The 17,734-nt window shown below is 37.6% G+C and overlaps 2 protein-coding genes across 4 annotated transcripts in view; one reads left to right on the forward strand and one right to left on the reverse strand.

Annotated features, from left to right (window-relative positions):
- Nucleotides 1-17,734, reverse strand: part of gabra5 (gamma-aminobutyric acid type A receptor subunit alpha5) — a 56,246-nt gene that overhangs the window by 12,172 nt on the left and 26,340 nt on the right. For all 3 annotated transcript variants that reach the window (XM_051712696.1, XM_051712697.1, XM_051712695.1), the window contains one exon: nt 654-797. In XM_051712696.1, the coding sequence (XP_051568656.1) occupies nt 654-797 (144 nt within the window). The remainder of the gene's footprint in view (nt 1-653; nt 798-17,734) is intronic.
- The window catches only part of gabrb3 (gamma-aminobutyric acid type A receptor subunit beta3), a 103,478-nt gene that overhangs the window by 1,477 nt on the left and 84,267 nt on the right, over nt 1-17,734 (forward strand). The gene's annotated exons all lie outside the window — the stretch shown is intronic.

The raw sequence follows: 17,734 nt of genomic DNA on the forward strand, positions 1-17,734 counted from the left end.
ATAGGGGAATGAAACTAAAATGGTGTAATACAACAAGAATCTTGTTCCTGAAGATAATGCATGAGACTCAACAAGTAAGAAGTCACACTGAAGACACTCTTCAGAATGTGTGAATGTCATAGCATTAGATAAAAAAAATATCAAAATCTGCAAAAACAAGCTGTCAGCTTTAAGTTCAGCTTTAAGTTTACCTTTTAGAACCATTTACTTGTATCCAAATAGTCCAAGGGTGATTTTTAGTGGATGTTTGAAGTCAGTTCCCCTAAAGGCTTAGTTAATCATATTAACTGTGGACATGTTTAACAACCAAAAATTGGCCCAACACTTGTCTAAATTTTGAACACTATTTCAATTGATTTATCATTTGAAACCTAAAAAAATATTTTTTTAAATGCTTGGTCTGATATTTTGTAATGTAATGTGCATGTATACATTTTTAGTGGGACTTAGGTGTCCAAATACTTTTTGGGGCCACATATACAAGATAATACAGTATATTATGTAAAACTAATGTTGGGCATTAGTTCAACCATGTTGGTGTCATTGGAATAATTTGGTGTCATTACAAGTGAACTATGAAATTGATTGAGAGATCTTACACTAATTGATTGTAATGACTGACAGTTGGGATTGGGTTAGACAAAGTGGTTTACCTCTACTTGTGCTGATGTCTTCCGTACCAGCCGTCTGGCCAATCAGATGGTACTGGTTGAGGCGTGACCCCTCCTCCGCCACAACCACAGACTTGGCTGCGCCTTGAGTCCACTTATACACCACTTCAGAGATAGGGTAGGCATCTGGAAGAGTACACAGAAGATCACACTTTATAATAACCACCATGTTAGATTATGCAGTGATAATGACTTATTAACCAGACATATGAGTGACATAAAGATTTCTACAAACTGAATGTAATCTGTTTAGCAAAACCTTTGCTTAAGGTAACACAAGGGTTCCTTGCTCTTGATTGTACAATTATTGTCAGTGAATTGCATTGCACTTAGTATGCAGGCAAACTTGCATTTCTCAGATTAAGGGCATACAGTGGGTCTAGACCTGTCAATCATGGAGAATGAGAATGCTTTCTTTATGCGTGCTTGTCTGACTCTGCCAGGTTTATTGCGGGGTTAATAAATTCAATCATCCGCACCTGTGTTGCATAACAGGATCAGGGCATGAGGTGAAAAAAAGCTTTTCACAGACACCTGTATCATACTTGAAGACAACAAGATGGGACATTTCAACAAAAGTGATGTGTCCTAAACAGATTCTAAACTTTTACATATGCAAGAAATTGGGTGTAACCTATTGTTTGATTTTTACAAAATTGCACCTTTATTTACTTATTTTTATAATCAATTTTAGTCATATAGGGAACATATAGGGAACAAAAAGATTCAATACAACACAAAATTAAATCTTAACTGGATGATCATATCACATGAAATACCTGCAGTTTTCCAATGACATTTAATATTTTTTTAATGCCATCCCCTTTCTCAATAGTGACATCTAATCTTGAAGCAAAACATTAATCCTGGCACTCTCATGCCGGATGTCTCCAGTGCAATTAAGATTGACTCCGGCCATCTAGACTGTGGGATTATTTTGCCAACAGTCCACACACACACACACACGCACGCACCAAATTCCTGCAAACTAATTCGCAGATCACAAATTCTCAGTCTCACCACCCCCACTCCACTACTCTTCTTTTTCAATTTTCTACAACCTCTCAGTAAATCATGGCAAACACATGCTTATACCCAGCTGTTGCTCTGAATCAGTAAATTTACTGATTTTTGCTCTACAAAAATAAATGTAATAATATAATGTATTATACAAGGCACATTTTAGGCAGGCAGCTTCTGGGCTACCTTCTCTGAATAAGCAGTCCACTTGAGGACAGGTCCACACATCACCTGTTAAGATTCAATACGGCACCACCCAAACAAGATTGCAGCACTAATACTGAGCTCTTGAAGTGAGAGCAAATTTAGATGGTCTGTGCAAAATGCTAGCAAGGCCTATAAGTCTCTGTTATAAACTACACTACTTTAATGACCTATTCACATGACATACAACACCTTTTTGGGTTAGATAGACGTTAGTTTATCATTAATCATAAATTAATTACATTAATGCTTGAAATAATATCAAAAGTATAATAATTACTGTAGATTTTCAGCTTACATACTATTCTTATTTTGCATGCAACTAAATATGCAACTTTAAGCAGCACAAGCAGCACAGCTCAATGCAGTTTATCCTTAACCATATTTTTTTTTTCTGGTTTTACAAGTTAAGGCATCAAGCATAACAGGCGAGTAAAAAAAAAAAAAAATATATATATATATATATATATATATATATATATATATATATATATATATATATATATATATTTTATTTATTTTTTTAAGAAAAGAGCACTTATTTTAATTTATTATTATTTATTATTATTATTATTTTTTTTTTATTTATTTTTATTTTTTTGCTGTGTTCTTTGAGGTGATAATTTCTTAGTTAGCTGTCTTCACTGTTGTGCATTTATGTTCTAAACTACTGCAAATTGTGCATAACATTTTAGACTTTCTATAAAGGAAACCTGAACAGATAAGTATAGCCTCTTTGTATTCAGATAATAACTCAGCTGAACTTCTTTACTGTTTTGGAGGGGTAGATATCAGAACTATATACATTCTCCCAAGGTAGGTGTCTGGGGAACTTCAACTTAAGGAGGTGAGTGACTACATATAGAAGACAGAGTGTGAAGACAGTACTGGTGCTAAATATGGCTAAAGTAATTGGATTGAATTTAGTGGATATCAGCTGATCCTAATAATACTCTGCCCTCGAACAAATTCAAAATGGAAAACTATACATTTTGTCTCAGAGTACTGTAGATAAAGCCATACAAAGTTTTCAATTAAGAAGAAAAATTGGAATCATTAAATAAAACAGGATGAAAAAGATAATGTAAAATAGTATATCCATATTGTACCAAGAATGTGTAGGACATGTTATTCTTATTTTTGATTGATATGGACATTAAGGAAATACTGATTGATAAACCAAAGAAAGTAACAGGGTCTAGATAATGGAGAAGAAAATATTTTATATATCATAGGCCAAGGGTTAAGGCTTGGGGAAAACAAATGTAGCTCTTTATGTGGTAACCGAGTAAATGGCCTGTAAAATCATGGTTTGAACTGACAGAAGTGTGTGAATGTGAGCGTATGTTTGGATAAGCGCATGCTTTATCTTCATTTGTGGTCAGAACGATTGTTGGCTGTATTTGACACCTCATTTACGATCTGCCATGCAGCTACCATGTCCACTTTACTTTAAAGTAATATGCAAGGCCCTGTAGACAATAACAGCAGGAAAGGATTGAATTACCTTCTATGTCACTCTAAGCTAGCTTCTACAGATGTTATATTATCTTCAGTTTATGACATAGGCCTACTCATTTATAAATAAGGTCCCATCAGACAGCCATTCACATGATACAATGATCTGCAAATAATCAGAGGAAACTAGAGCTGTGAATAGATTAAAATAATTAATGATGATTTTGTTTTTGGCATTAACAAGATTAATCTCCAATTAAGAATTTCATTACATTTTGTCTCTAAAAGTATAATGTCTTATTCCTTTTAAAATATATTAAATTTTTGATACATTCAGTTAAGGAAAGAAAAAACAAAATATGCAGCAAAGATTTTTGCCACTAGCACAAAGCAGTCGCCTTCTTATTAGGGGTCTAAGCACTGATGGTGCTGGAACCCTATGGTATTTTTATTATTTTTTATTTTTTATTTTTTTGAATGAGTAGATATATAACAAAGAAAAACACAACATATATACATTGAATCAAAATTTAACATTTAACCCCCACTATTAACCCTCCCCAATCACCAACCCCACTCTGACACTCAACGAACACCCCTGTGGTCTCATATATGAATACACACACACACAAAAAAGAAAAAAATAAAAAAAGAAGAAAAAAAAGAAAACAAAAAAGAAAATATAATAATCATACATAATTAAAACTAAACTTCTCTCTCCACAGCCCCTACCTGAGAGTCCCCCAAAAATGCTAAATAACTGCCCCATTTCCTATCAAACAAATCCCAAAACCCCAGCCTTCTACTTGACACCTCCTCGAAAGCTGCCACCCTCCCCATCTCCGCACACCGCTCTGGAAATGAGGGCGCTCCATCTGACTTCCATCCCCTTAAAATAATCTGCTTTCTAATCATAAAACTGGTCAGAACCCAATTTTTTATGTGTTTATCCCCCAAATTGATGACCACCCCATCATCCAAAATACAGAATCTGGGGCAAAATGAAATTTCAGTGCCCAATATGTCACATATAAAACTCTGAAACTTCAACCAAAATTCTTGGATCTTAACACACCAAACAACAACATGGGTTGTGTCTCCATCTTCTGATTGGCATCGCCAGCTGAATGTGTGTTTCTTTAAGACCAAGCCTATACAATCTAGAGGGGGTCCAATAGAATCTATGTAAACCTACAGAACTGAGATCTGGGAATCCTAAAATGCTGAACCAAATTTTAAAGGATCTCAACACTCCACTCTCATATAGGTCGCCGAGTGTAGTAACCCCCCTCACAATCCACTCTGACCAGCAGAAAGGGGACTTATTAATACATCATTTGGGGTTCAGCCATATGCTCGAAGCAACATTTAAATAAATGTCCGAATTAAAACACTCTGGACACTTTTGTCCATACCGAGTGCAGATGCAAGATAACTGGGTGTAACTTAACTTCTCCGATTAGTTTGACAGAAAGGCTGTGCAATGGTGAAATAGGGGCAAGAACTTCCTGTTCAATACAAAACAGGGAGGGGCTCTCTCAGGTGGAAGCAACCAATGAGCCAAATGTCTGAGACCGAATGCATAATAATAAAACAAAATCTTGTGTAGGCCTAGCCCACATTTGTCAATCGGCATATGTAACTTATTGAAATGTAATATAGGACGCTTACCATTCCAAATGAATGACTTCGCTGTGCTATCAAATTGCTTGAAATAAGAGATGGGGACATCTACAGGGAGAGATTGTAGCTGGTAGTTCAATTTTGGAATACAATTCATTTTAATAACATTAACCTTCCCAATCAAAGATAAATGTAATGAAGCCCACCTGCCCACATCGCTCGAAAAACTTTTTATTAAAGGGTCAAAATTAACTCTAACCAAATCAGACAAATTTGCTGGGAATAAAATGCCCAAATATTTAATGCCCTGTTTGGGTCACTGGAAGGCACCCAGCTGAATAGCCATTACTGGGCAGTATGCTGTCAGAGCCAAAGCTTCAGATTTAGACCAATTGACTCTGTATCCTGAGAATTTAGAAAAGGAATTAATCATTTTTATCCAGAGTAAAATAATCTGATATTAATCCATTTGTTTGTACCGTTGCTACCGGGTGTCTATAAAGTAACATAATCCATCCAATAAAAGTATTCCCGAACCCGTATATTTCCAAAATCTTAAAGATAATCTTGGGGGCCTGGTAAAATACGTTGGCTACCACCCCTGGAGTTCGCTAGCTCGCTAGTTTGAATCCCAGGGTGTGCTGAGTGACTCCAGCCAGGTCTCCTAAGCAGGGTAGAGTCACATGGGGTAAAACTCCTTGTGGTTGCTATAATGTGGTTCGTTCTCAGTGGGGCATGTGGTGAGTCGAGCGTGGTTGCTGCGGTGGATGGTGTGAAGCCTCCACACACGCTATGTCTCTGTGGCAATACGCTCAACAAGCCACATGATAAGATGCTTGGGTTGACAGTCTCAGACGCAGAGGCAATTGGGATTCATCCTCCGCCACCCAGACTGAAGTGAATCACTACGCAACCACAAGGACTTAAAAGCACATTGGGAATTGGGCATTCCAAATTGGGAGAAAACAGCAAAAAATCCACAAAAAAAAAGATAATCTTATTCTACCATATCAAACATCTTTTCAGTGTCAAGAGAGATGGCAGCAAACTTCGCTGCCATCTGATCAGTCTGGAGTCTGATCATTCGCCACTGACCACATGATATTGATGAAACGCCTAATGTTATCAGAAGAGCTGTGGCCCTGAATAAACTCCACCTGATCTATGTGTATAAGAGATGTCACAACTTTACTTAATCGGTTAGCCAGGAGTTTTGACAATATTTTTACATCTAGCTGGATCAGGTAAATTGGATGGTAACTCTTACATTCACTTGGATCTTTGTCCTTTTTAAGAATCAGACTGATGGTTGGCAGAAGCTTTCCATTCTTTAATGATTTCGTATAAACTTCTAACAAAAGTGGAGCCAGTTCTGTAGTATAAGATCTAGCCACGGAGCCTTGCCTGAAGGATATTTGCTTTGGATTTTTTTGGTGAATGAGGCATACTGTACGAGCTGACCCCTAAGAAACACCTTAAGTGCCTTCCAAGCCATGCCCACAGAGGACACCAAGGACCAGTTGGTCTCCATATAAACATTGATTTCAGCCTTTAACATTTGTTGGAATTCAGGATTTTACAAAAGGATTACATTAAAGCGGCAATTATATGATTTCTTTTTCTCCGTATGTGGCAACATCTCTAAACTCACCAGTGCGTGATCTGAGACTAAGATGTTTCCAGTTGAGCAATCAACAACAGATGAAATGAGGGACTTAGATATATATTTAAAAAAAAAATATTCTACAATAAATTTTATGGTCTGATGAAAACAATTTATAGTCCCTACCAGATGGGTTCAAAAGTCTCCAAATATCTGTAAGACCAAGATATTTACATATCCTGTGAAGCATCAATGTTGCTCTAGGGGACATACACACTTTTGCTTCACTATGATCAAGGACTGAGTCCATCAATGGATTAAAGTCTCCTCCCAATATTATATCATGAGGGGTGCCAGCGGCTAGCAACATCCCTTCAACATCTATAAAAAAGCCCTGATCATCAGTGTTAGGTGCGTAAATATTAGCTAAAATCAACCTTTGCCCCTGAATTTCTGCTAAAACAATAATGACTCTTCCTAATTTACCTTTAATTTAAGACAATTGAATTGTAGATGCTTACTTATCAGTGTAATGACTCCCCTGCTCTTACTTGAGCCAGCACTAAAGAAAACATGTCCACCCCATATCTTCCCAAATTTTTCAGCTTCCTGTGGGGAAAGATGCATTTCTTGAAGAAACACTATATCATATTTCTTACATTTAAGAAGAGAAATAACTTTCCTTCTTTTTATGGGGTTGACATTTTGACATATTAGAAAACATAGATTGTGTGTCAAAAAGAAAATTTTAAAGACCACATTCCACATTAGTGCAACAATCAAACCCTTCTCCCCAACCAAACAAACAGAAAAAAGAAAAACGTGTGCATTAACCCCACGCACGACAGCACCAACCGGCATCCATCCCTCTAAACTCAAACAGTCCATGTACGCCTATGAGAGCCCCAACGACAACTTTGCTGTCGGATTACTCAAGTCTATACAAATTTTGTAAAACAGAATTACACAACAGAAAATAATCTATAAAACAAACTCCAGCCAATAGGCGGAATAAACACAAAGAATGTGTAGATTCATCCACATAACTGTCCCGAAGGTGTGTTCCTCCACAAAACAAACTCCAGCCTCTTGCAGAACCGACACACAAAAAATAAATAAATAAATAAATACATTTAAAAAGGCCGTTCAGTTTCCTCGGACAGTCAAAGGAATGTTCAGTAAGCCGGCCCATTAAACTGCCTTATGAGTGCAACAAATGACCCAATCACTCCAATGTCTTGCAAGAAATACTCCACAAAACAAATCATTAGAAGGCATAAGCAAAAAGAATGTGTAGATTCATCCACAACACTGTCCCGAAGGAGTGCTGCTACACAAAACAAACTCCAGCCGCTAGGCAGAACCAGCACAAAAAGAAACAAAAAAGGCACTCAGCTTCCTCGGATGATCAGGTGGATGTTCAGTGAGTTGGTTCACTTGGCTGCAACATGAGAACCACAAAATAACTTACTCAGTCCATTGACTTTATGAAGGACATTGGCTTACTGTGGACATGTAAATACTTTACATGTGTATCCTTAGTATCTATTCTCAATTTGGCCGGGAACATCAGTGCAATAGCGACCTTCCGTTGATGTAAGAGTTTCTTGCATTCCTTGAATCGATCACGATTCTCTCTTGTCGAATTCGCAAAGTCTGGGAACAAGAAAATGCGGTGGTTCTTCCAAGAAAGCCTTCCTTTATTCCTCGCCTTGCGTAACACAAGATCTTTATTGGATGATCTCAGAAATTTGGCGAGAATTGATTGGGGCCATTCTCCCTCAGCGGATCGCTGAGCCAGAACCCTGTGAGCTCGCTCAATTTCCATCTTATGGCCTGTAATGTTGATCAGACTCGGAAAGAGCCCGTCCAGGAATTTCACCATATCTCGACCTTCTTCGTCCTCAGGAATTCCAACAATTTGGATGTTATTCCACCGGTTACGATTCTCCAAATCCTCCAACTTCTCCCAAACACACTCCAAATCCACCCTGGTCGCTAGCGGATTAGCAGCTAATTCACAGTACGGACATTGCAATTTATTGCCCGGGCCACATCTGCAGTCCTTATGCCTCCATGCAGCATGCCTAAGGCACATTCACGCAGATGAGCAGGGACCCTGGGCATCTTTCTTTTGGTGTTTTTCAGAATCAGTAGAAAGGTCTCTTTAGTGTCCTAAGTTTTTAAAACTGTGACCTTAATTGCCTACGTCTGTAAGCTGTTAGTGTCTTAACAACCGTTCCACAGGTGCATGTTCATTACTTGTTTATGGTTCATTTAACAAGCATGGAAAACATTGTTTAAACCCTTTACAATAAAGATCTGTAAAGTTATTTGGATTTTTACAAAATTATCTTTAAAATACAGTGTCCTGAAAAAGGGACGTTTCTTTTTTGCTGAGTTTATACAACCCCAATTCCAAAAAAGTTGGGACCGTATGAAAAATGCTAATAAAAACAAAAAGTAGTGATTTGTAAATTATATTCACCCTTTGCTAAATTGAAAACACTACAACTACACTTTATATGATTCTTTACCTTGTGATTTTCATTTCATTTTCATTTCATTTTTTTTTTAATGTACAGTCATTTCAAATCAGATGATTGCAACACGCTCCAAAAAAGTTGAGACAGGGGCAATTTAAGACTAATAACAATTTGACGAGTTAAAATAACAAGGCAATGTGAAACAGGATATGTTAAACAGGTGAGGCAATCGTGTCATAGTATATAAGGAGCCTCCAAAAAACAGCCTAGTCCTTCAAGAGCAAGGATCATTTGAGACTTGTCAATTTGCCAACAGATGCTGCAGCAAATAATCCAGCACTTTGAGAACAATGTTCCCCAAAGAAAAATTGGAAGGATTTTGGGCATTTCACCCTCTACAGTGCACAATATAGTTAAAAGATTCAAGGAATCTGGTCAAATTTCAGTGCGTGAAGGGCAAGACAAAAACCATTTCTGAATGCATGTGATCTCTGTTCCTTAAGACGTAACCGTCTTAAAAAACATCATTCATCTGTAATAGATATCATGAACATGGACTTGGGATGACTTTAGTAAACCTTTGTATGTCAACACCATTCGCCGCTGCATCCACAGATGCAAGTTAAGACTTTACTATGCAAAGCAGAAGCCATACATCAACACTGTCCAGAAGTGCTGCCACCTTCTCTGGGCTCGGTCTCATCTTAGATGGAAAGTAGAACAGTGGAACTGTGTTTTTTGGTCCAATGAGACCACATTTCAAATAGTTTTTGAAAAACACAGCCTTTGTGTTCTCTGGGCCAAAGAGGAAAAGGACCATCCAAGCTTTTATCAGAGACAGGTCCAAAAGCCAGTGTCTGTATGGGCCAGGGGCGTGTCAGTGCCCATGTCATTGGTAACTCACACATCTGCAAGGGCACCATTAATGCAGACAGATATGTAAAAATTTTGGAGCAGCATGTACTGCCATCCAGCACCGTCTTTTCCAGGGACGTCCCGGCATTTTCAGCAGGACAACTTCAAACCACATACTGGCCGAATAAACAGAGAGTGCAGATGCTAGATTGGCCTGCCTACAGTCCTGACCATCTCCAATTGAGAATGTGTGGTGCATTATGAAGTGCATAATACTGCAACGAAGACCCCGTACAATTGTGCAGCTGAAGACTTGCATAATGGATGAATGGGGGAAATTCCATATTTTAAACTTAACAAACTTGTGTCTTCAGTGCCTAAATGCTTAATAAGTGTTATTAGAAGAAATGGTGATGTTTCACAGTGGTAAACACTCGACTGTCCCAACTTTTTTGGAGTGTGTTGCAATCATCTGATTTGAAATTACTGTACATTAAAAAAAAAAAAGAAAATGAAATGAAATTCACAAGGTAAACATCATATAATGTGTAGTTGTAGTGCTTTCAATATAGCAAAGGTTGAATATAATTTACAAATCACTCCTTTTTGTTTTTATTCTCATTTTGCATACTGTCCCAACTTTTTGGGAATTGGGGTTGTATGTATAGCCATATTTGCTGTGTTTGATTTAGTTATTGTCCACAAAAAAAAAAAAAAAAAAAAAAGAAAAGGTGTGAGAGTGTTCCACCTGCTGTATACTGGTGTCTCTTTAGCTTTTCTGTTTTTCTTACTTTGTTTCTGAAACACATTGTGAGTGTATTTCTATTTTATTATTTATTTTATTTTATTTATTTATTTTTGCTGTTGTTTAGGGGAGATTAGTTTAGTTTAAGTAGGTTTTTGCCGTATTTCGCACGAGCAATTTTGGCGTCCACATGGCGTCTGCTCCCACGGGGATTAGGTGCGTGCCGGATGTGAGTGCTTCAATCAAAGATGTGTTAATCGCAGTTGGTGATCAGGTTGGTCATGACAATATACATTCAGCCTCGATGCTGAACAAAGCCGTGGAATTACTTGTCAACCAAATAGTTGAAAGCAGACTTTGGGTGAAAGAAAGCTTTGTGCCAGCAACTCCGTTAAATGCTCCGGCTACTAAAGTCACCATTTCAAATGTCCCTCCATTTTTAGGAAATGAAGCTATAGTTAAAGAACTGTCTAGTTTCAGAAAAGTAGTCAACGCAGTAAAGATGGTACCCTTAGGATGTAAAAACCCCACGCTAAAGCATGTACTCTCATTTTATATATTTAAGTTTTAAGTTTATATATTTTTAAACTCTCAGGATAAAACATTGGATGCATCTTTCAGAGTGAGCGATGGTGATAGTTCCTATATGATATATGCAAGCACTGAAAGATTACTGTGCTTTGAGTGTGGTGATATTGGCCACAAAGTATTCTCGTGTCCGCATAAAAAGAGACCAGAGGTGAATCAGACCAAGGGAACAAGGGGAAAATGAAGCTGCAACAGGGAGTCAGGTTGAACAGAATTGGAAATCAGAGAATGATTCAGGAGATCAAGACATGGAGGTGGGTGAAGAAAATGAGGTGAGTGCTAATGCTGGTGAATCTGCTGATGTTTTGCAAAATAAGCAGGCTAGTTGCAATAGTGAAGTAGTTTTAAAGAAGGTGACTGCTGCTGGAGATATGTAATCTGATGATGTTATGGCATTTAGTCAGGATGACGGGTCTAGGGATGATGATTGTTTATCTGATATATCCGATTGTCCGAAAGTTGGTGATGATTTATGTACTGTGGAACAGATTAATGGGTTTTTGGATGAAACATAAGGTAAGAAAGTAGATGTTTCTGATTTTTTTCTGGATACTGATACATTTTTTGCTTCGGTGGTGTGGAAACGCAAAATGTGTAATTTCTCTGTGTTATTTCAACAGAAGCATTTTCTCCTGAAAAAACAAACAAACATATAACCATGATAAGGCAGAAGAAAAAGGTAGGAAAGGAAAGGCCGATTAGGGGAGATCAAAAATAATAATTATGGTGGCTGTATACCCGATTTTTTGTCTTTCATTTCTTCTCTGTTTTTTCCCACTTTTCTGTCTCATGGAGCCTTTGCATTTAGTGTCTTTAAACATAAACGGTCTTAGAGATAGAAGCAAACAAACATTGATTTTAGAATGCCTAAAGCTTAAAAACATTGCAGTAACTTTTATTCAAGAGAGAAGAATGGGGCTTGTGGTGGGAGATTGAGCACATTCTCAGTCATGGATCCAATGTTAGTTCAGTTTTGTGAATGTTTATGCTCCTAATAGAGGGTCTGAGAGAGTTTTATTTTATTTATTTATTTATTTATTTTTTAGAAAAATAGGACAGTTTTAAAGGACATTTAAATCAAAGGACATTTTGGATTTCACAATGGATAGAAATAATGAAGAATGAAATCTTCATCTGTCTTGGCAAATATTGTCAATATGTCAGAGCTTAATGATGTATGGAGAACCAAATACCCATAAACTAAACAATATACTTGGGTGAAAGTTTCAGAAGGACATGCAGCAAGGCTGGACAGGTTTTATATTTCAAATGGTCTGCACTTATACAAATAACTCAAGGAATAGAGTGTGTAATGCTGATATAATCCCTAATATTAATTCAGACCATAAGATGATTACTGTTGATTATACTTTACTAAAGCAATGCAAAGGGGGTTCATATTGGCATATTAAGTATAAGATACTGCAAGATGCTTTTCTTGTGTGCAAATTTTAGTTTGTTTTGACAGACATGGAAAATGCATAAAAATTATTTTAAAGATATTATACAGTGGTGGGAAGTTGGGAAACCCAAATTAACATTTTCTGTCAACAGTATACTTGTATTCCTCAAAATGAATGAAAAATATGATTAAAATACTTGAAAATTAGATTTCTGAAATTGAGAATAAGATGTTGGAAATAAATGAATATGAATTACAAAATGTCATTGCTCCTAAAAAGTTATAGTTATGCATGTTATTACAAGAAAAAGTAAAAGGAGCTCTTGTTAGAGTTAGTTTTTCTCATATTAGAGATATTGATGGCCCAAACATTTTTCTTTTTCAATTTAGAACAAAAAAATTTGCCAGGGGAAGCAAATGTTATGTTTAAAAATTGATAGTGCTGATTTAATCTCTGAACCATTATTAAATGAGGAAACATGTTGTTGATTTTTATTCCAAGTTGTAAAATGCTGATGAAACGGTTCTGGATAGTAGAACTGAACTTTTTAATCATATTCTAAAACTCACACCAGAACAGAAAAAACACTTAGATCATGCACTCAATGTGCAAGAACTATCAACAGGAAAAGCCCTTGGACTGGATGGACTTCCCTCTGCAATTATGTAAAATTTTTTGACATTACTGGAAAAGACTATTATGAAATGATTTTATGCTCAATACAGACTGGATGTCTACCTTATAGCTGTAGAAGAGTAGTTCTCTCTCTTCTACCAAAAAAAGGTGATCTTACTTTGCTAAAAATTTGGAGACCTGTAGCTTTATTGACCATGGATTATAAGATCTTCTCTAAATGCCTTGCAAATAGGTTGAATGAATATATGAATGTGTTAATTTATGAAGATCAGTCTTATTGTACAAAAACAGGTGAGAGAGACAATTTATTCCTTATAAGAGATGTCATTGATTACTCCATGATAAATGATATTGATTTGGGAATAGTCTCACTAGATCAAGGAAAGGCCTTCGACAAAGTGGATCAATCTTATCTTTTTGATGTTTTAAGTGCATATGGTATTGGGGATGGTTTTATTTCATGGATTAGACTATTTAATAAAAAGGCTGAATGCATGGTAAAGGTGGCAGGAGGGTTAAGCACATCTATTAAAGAGCTCATATTATGCTCATTTACAGGTTCATAATTTTATTTTTGGGGTCTACTAGGATAGGTTTATATGCTTTAATGTTCAAAAAACACATAATTGTTCTAATAATGTACATTGCTGCAGCACCTCTTTTCACCCTGTCTGAAATGCTCTGTTGTAGCTCCTGTCACTTTAAAGCCCTACTTTCCGAAAAGCCCAGTCTGCTCTGATTGGTCAGCTGGCCCAGTCTGTTGTGATTGGTCAACCGCTTAGAGCGTGTGTCGGAAATGTAACGCCCCATACCATAACCCGGCCCTCAGCCACTCCCCAACCTCTGGCAGACGACAGCCGCTCCTCCCTGGGCGGATTGGAGCAAGTCCTCTGACCCCTAGCGGATGGAACGCCCCTCCGCATTTGGCAGCCATTAGGGAACTCCTCCGCCCCTGGCAGCGGCTCCACCGCTTCAGGCGCCTGGCAGTGAGCTCCTCCTCCCCTCGCAGATGGCGGCCGTTCCTCCACATCCAGGCGGCCGGCAGCAACTCCTCCGTCCCCTGGCAGATGGCCGAGGCTGCTCCTCTGGGTTGGCTGGTAGTGGTGAGGACTCCACGACAGTGCATCCCTCCTCCTTCCCGGGCTTCAGCACCAATGTAACAGGGTTAAAATGGAAAGGAGGAGGCGGAAAACGGACGAACCATCAAAATAATGTTTAATGATAAATTAAAACATAAACACAAAACATAAACACAAACACTGCAGCTGCATGCCGCGTCCCGCTGCATTTATCCCTCTCATTTTACATTTACATTTACATTTATGCATTTGGTAGACGCTTTTATCCAAAGCGACTTACAGTGCACTTATTACAGGGACATTCCCCCCGGAGCAACCTGGAGTTAAGTACCTTGCTCAAGGACACAATGGTGGTGGCTGTGGGGATCGAACCGGTTACCAGTTTAGCCCGATTGGGGGCTGGGCGTGTGTAGTCACGGCCTGGCCCCGCCCTCCTCCTCATCACAGTAAAGCTCTTTGGTGTGGTGCAGGAAGAGGAGCCACAAGTTCTATACCAAAACTGCCTGGCAATATTGAATGGAGCAGAGATGGTTTGAATTTTATTGGGAGTTTTTTTAGGATCTGAGATTTATAAAAAGAATGGAATAATGGAGAATGTGTGTGTTCGGTTGTCTAGCTGGAAATGGAGATTTCTTAGCTGTCCTACAGGGGAAGAGTTCTGATAGTCAATAACCTTATTGCATCTTCACTGTGGCACAAAATGGCTATCTTGGACCCTCAAGTAAGCCATATTAAAGACATTCAAAAACATTTGGTAGATTGTTTCTGGTCAGGGCAGCACTGGCTGAGAGCAGCAGTGCTGTATCTACCAGTCTGCCAAAGAGAACAAGGACTTATTGATGTTGAATGCAGAGTTGCTGCTTTTATGTTGCAGGCTGCTCAAAGACTTTTGTACAAAAGACACATCAGCTGGGCGGATATAGCCTGTGGATTGTTGAGAAAAGGAGGACAGTTGGGCCTTGATCAACACCTTTTTTATTGGATCCTGAAGGAGTGGATTTGACTGGTTTAATACCTTTTTATATGACAATGCTCAGAGTTAGGAAGGTTTTCTCTAGCCCTCACGAGCAAGGGTCTGTCAGTTGTTTTTGGGGCAAAGAAGAGCCCGACATTTTTAACCCTGTGCTACCAGTAAAAGGTTGAAACTCAGCTTCAATGAGAACTGCACTTGTAAGGGCAGGTCTCACCAAGGTGTCATGTTTTCTGGATAAGGATGGGTGGTTGACTCCAGAAGATGTTGCAATGAGAATTGGTGTAAAATTGCTATGGATTTCTGAGAGACTTTTAATTTAAATTTAGCTGTCTTGCCACCTGATTTGAAACGCTTTGGAAAAAGAACTATCAGAACACAATGATAGCAGTGGCACAGATGAGTCTCAAGAACTGGAAGTAGAAGCAGCTGTGGCCTCATGGCAGGAAGAGGAGGGCAAGCTGCTTCACTTCCGTACACCAGAATTTAGATTTTTTCATGATGTGGGCAAGAAATCCATGTATCACATTTGTGTAAAAGTCATGCACATTCAAGAGCTGCAACAAGTATGTGAATGTAAACGGCAGGAACTGTTTGGCACAGATCTATCCCCTAAAGGTAGCTGGAGGACCCTGTATAAGATCCCCATTGAAAAGTGAACTGGTGATCTTCAGTGTTGGATTAGGGCACACCTGGATCCAAATGTTAATGATACCTGTCCTTTTTGTTTAGAAACTGAAACTATGTTTAATTTATTTTTAGAGTGCAACAGATTATAACTACTTTTTCAATTGTTGAAAGAATGCTGTGATATGTTGGGTCATGATTTTAATCACATGGATTTTATTTATGGTCCTAAATATAGGTATAAATAAAAAAAAAGTTGATGTATTTTTTTATTATTTGTATGGACAAGCGAAATTAAGTATATGGTTGACAAGAAAAGTTGAGATTACAGGTAAAAGATCCACGAATATTGTGTTGACACAGAAAGGTCTGCTTTCTGCTCGGTTAGCTGTTTAGTTTACCTATAATAAGCTCATTGGAGAATTGAATACCTTTGAAAAAAAATATATGTTTAAATTAAATATTTTGCAAAATAAGTGGTGATTGTCTAGAAATGAAGTTGTCATTATTTATTTTTTTATATCTAAGTATGTGCATATTGTGTAGCTTACATAGAAATTAGTTTTCATATATTGTAATTAAAGGATTTTTTTTAAAGTTAAAAAAGTCTCTCTCTCTCTCTTTCTCTCTCTCTCTCTCTCTCTCTCTCTCTCCACCTTTCACCACCAAAATGGCCTCAATTCGTGCTGCTTTTAAAAATAATAATAATAAAAATAATAATAATACTCCCTCCCTGCCCATAAACACCCACACAGTTCCATTTTTAAACTGTCCTTAAAACCTGTCTCTTTTAACACTGAGATTATGAGGCTTGTGCTGCCCTTAGGTGCTTCTAATACTCTGATTCCAGCTTTATACACTAGTTAACCTTAGTTTAAACTTTATCCATCAGCTCAGCATATTGAGAAAAAGATACAGGAAGTCATTCTTAAAACTACAAGGATGATGTTTTTGATCGGTTGTTCAAATGCTACTTTGCGTTTTGCTGTGCATTTGAATGATTCTGCATACTCTTCAGTGGCCATCTACTGTACTTAATGTTTACTTTGACACATTTGTGTAGACCTGCCTGAAATACTATATTAATTGCTGACCTAACCTTTCAGCACCAGAAAAAGAGGAAATCCCTAATCCCCTTTTCTCTCTCAAAATTCTATGGGATGAGATATATTGGATTATTCTGGACATAAATATGATTCACCACTGGGGAACTTTACAAGGTTGAATCATCACACAGTAATCTTTGGTCTATATAATATTTTGAGGTGAACCTGTGATGGCATGGCAATGTCAGCCCAAAGGAGGCAATGCATTATGGGAAGCATTACATGTACTGTACAATATATTGGTAGTAACTGTCATATAAACTTAAATGGACAGGGCAGAAAATAGATGGCGAAAAAAGAAAGAGAGACGGAAGGAAATTGAGTAAGAGAAAGACTCTAGAGAATGACTGTAGGAAAACATACTGAAGTAGATACCATATCAACACCCAAGTGGGGAAGTAGAAATCACAGCCTGTCTCATATACAGTGGCCCCAAAAAGTGCTTAAGCCACACATAATAACATATCAGTGTCATTGCATAACATGACAAAATATCAAACCAACTGACATCTGTTTTAAAGAAAGTTAGCACAAGAACATTTTAAGCAAAACATTTAAGAAAAAAAGAAGTGTGTTGGTTTCTGATTATAAAACAACAAATATAGAATTCAATATTGAGACAAAAGTATTTGGACACATTCTGGTTGTCAATCTTAGTGG

This window comes from Myxocyprinus asiaticus, chromosome 12, assembly GCF_019703515.2.
Source record: "Myxocyprinus asiaticus isolate MX2 ecotype Aquarium Trade chromosome 12, UBuf_Myxa_2, whole genome shotgun sequence".
Taxonomy (NCBI): domain Eukaryota; kingdom Metazoa; phylum Chordata; class Actinopteri; order Cypriniformes; family Catostomidae; genus Myxocyprinus; species Myxocyprinus asiaticus.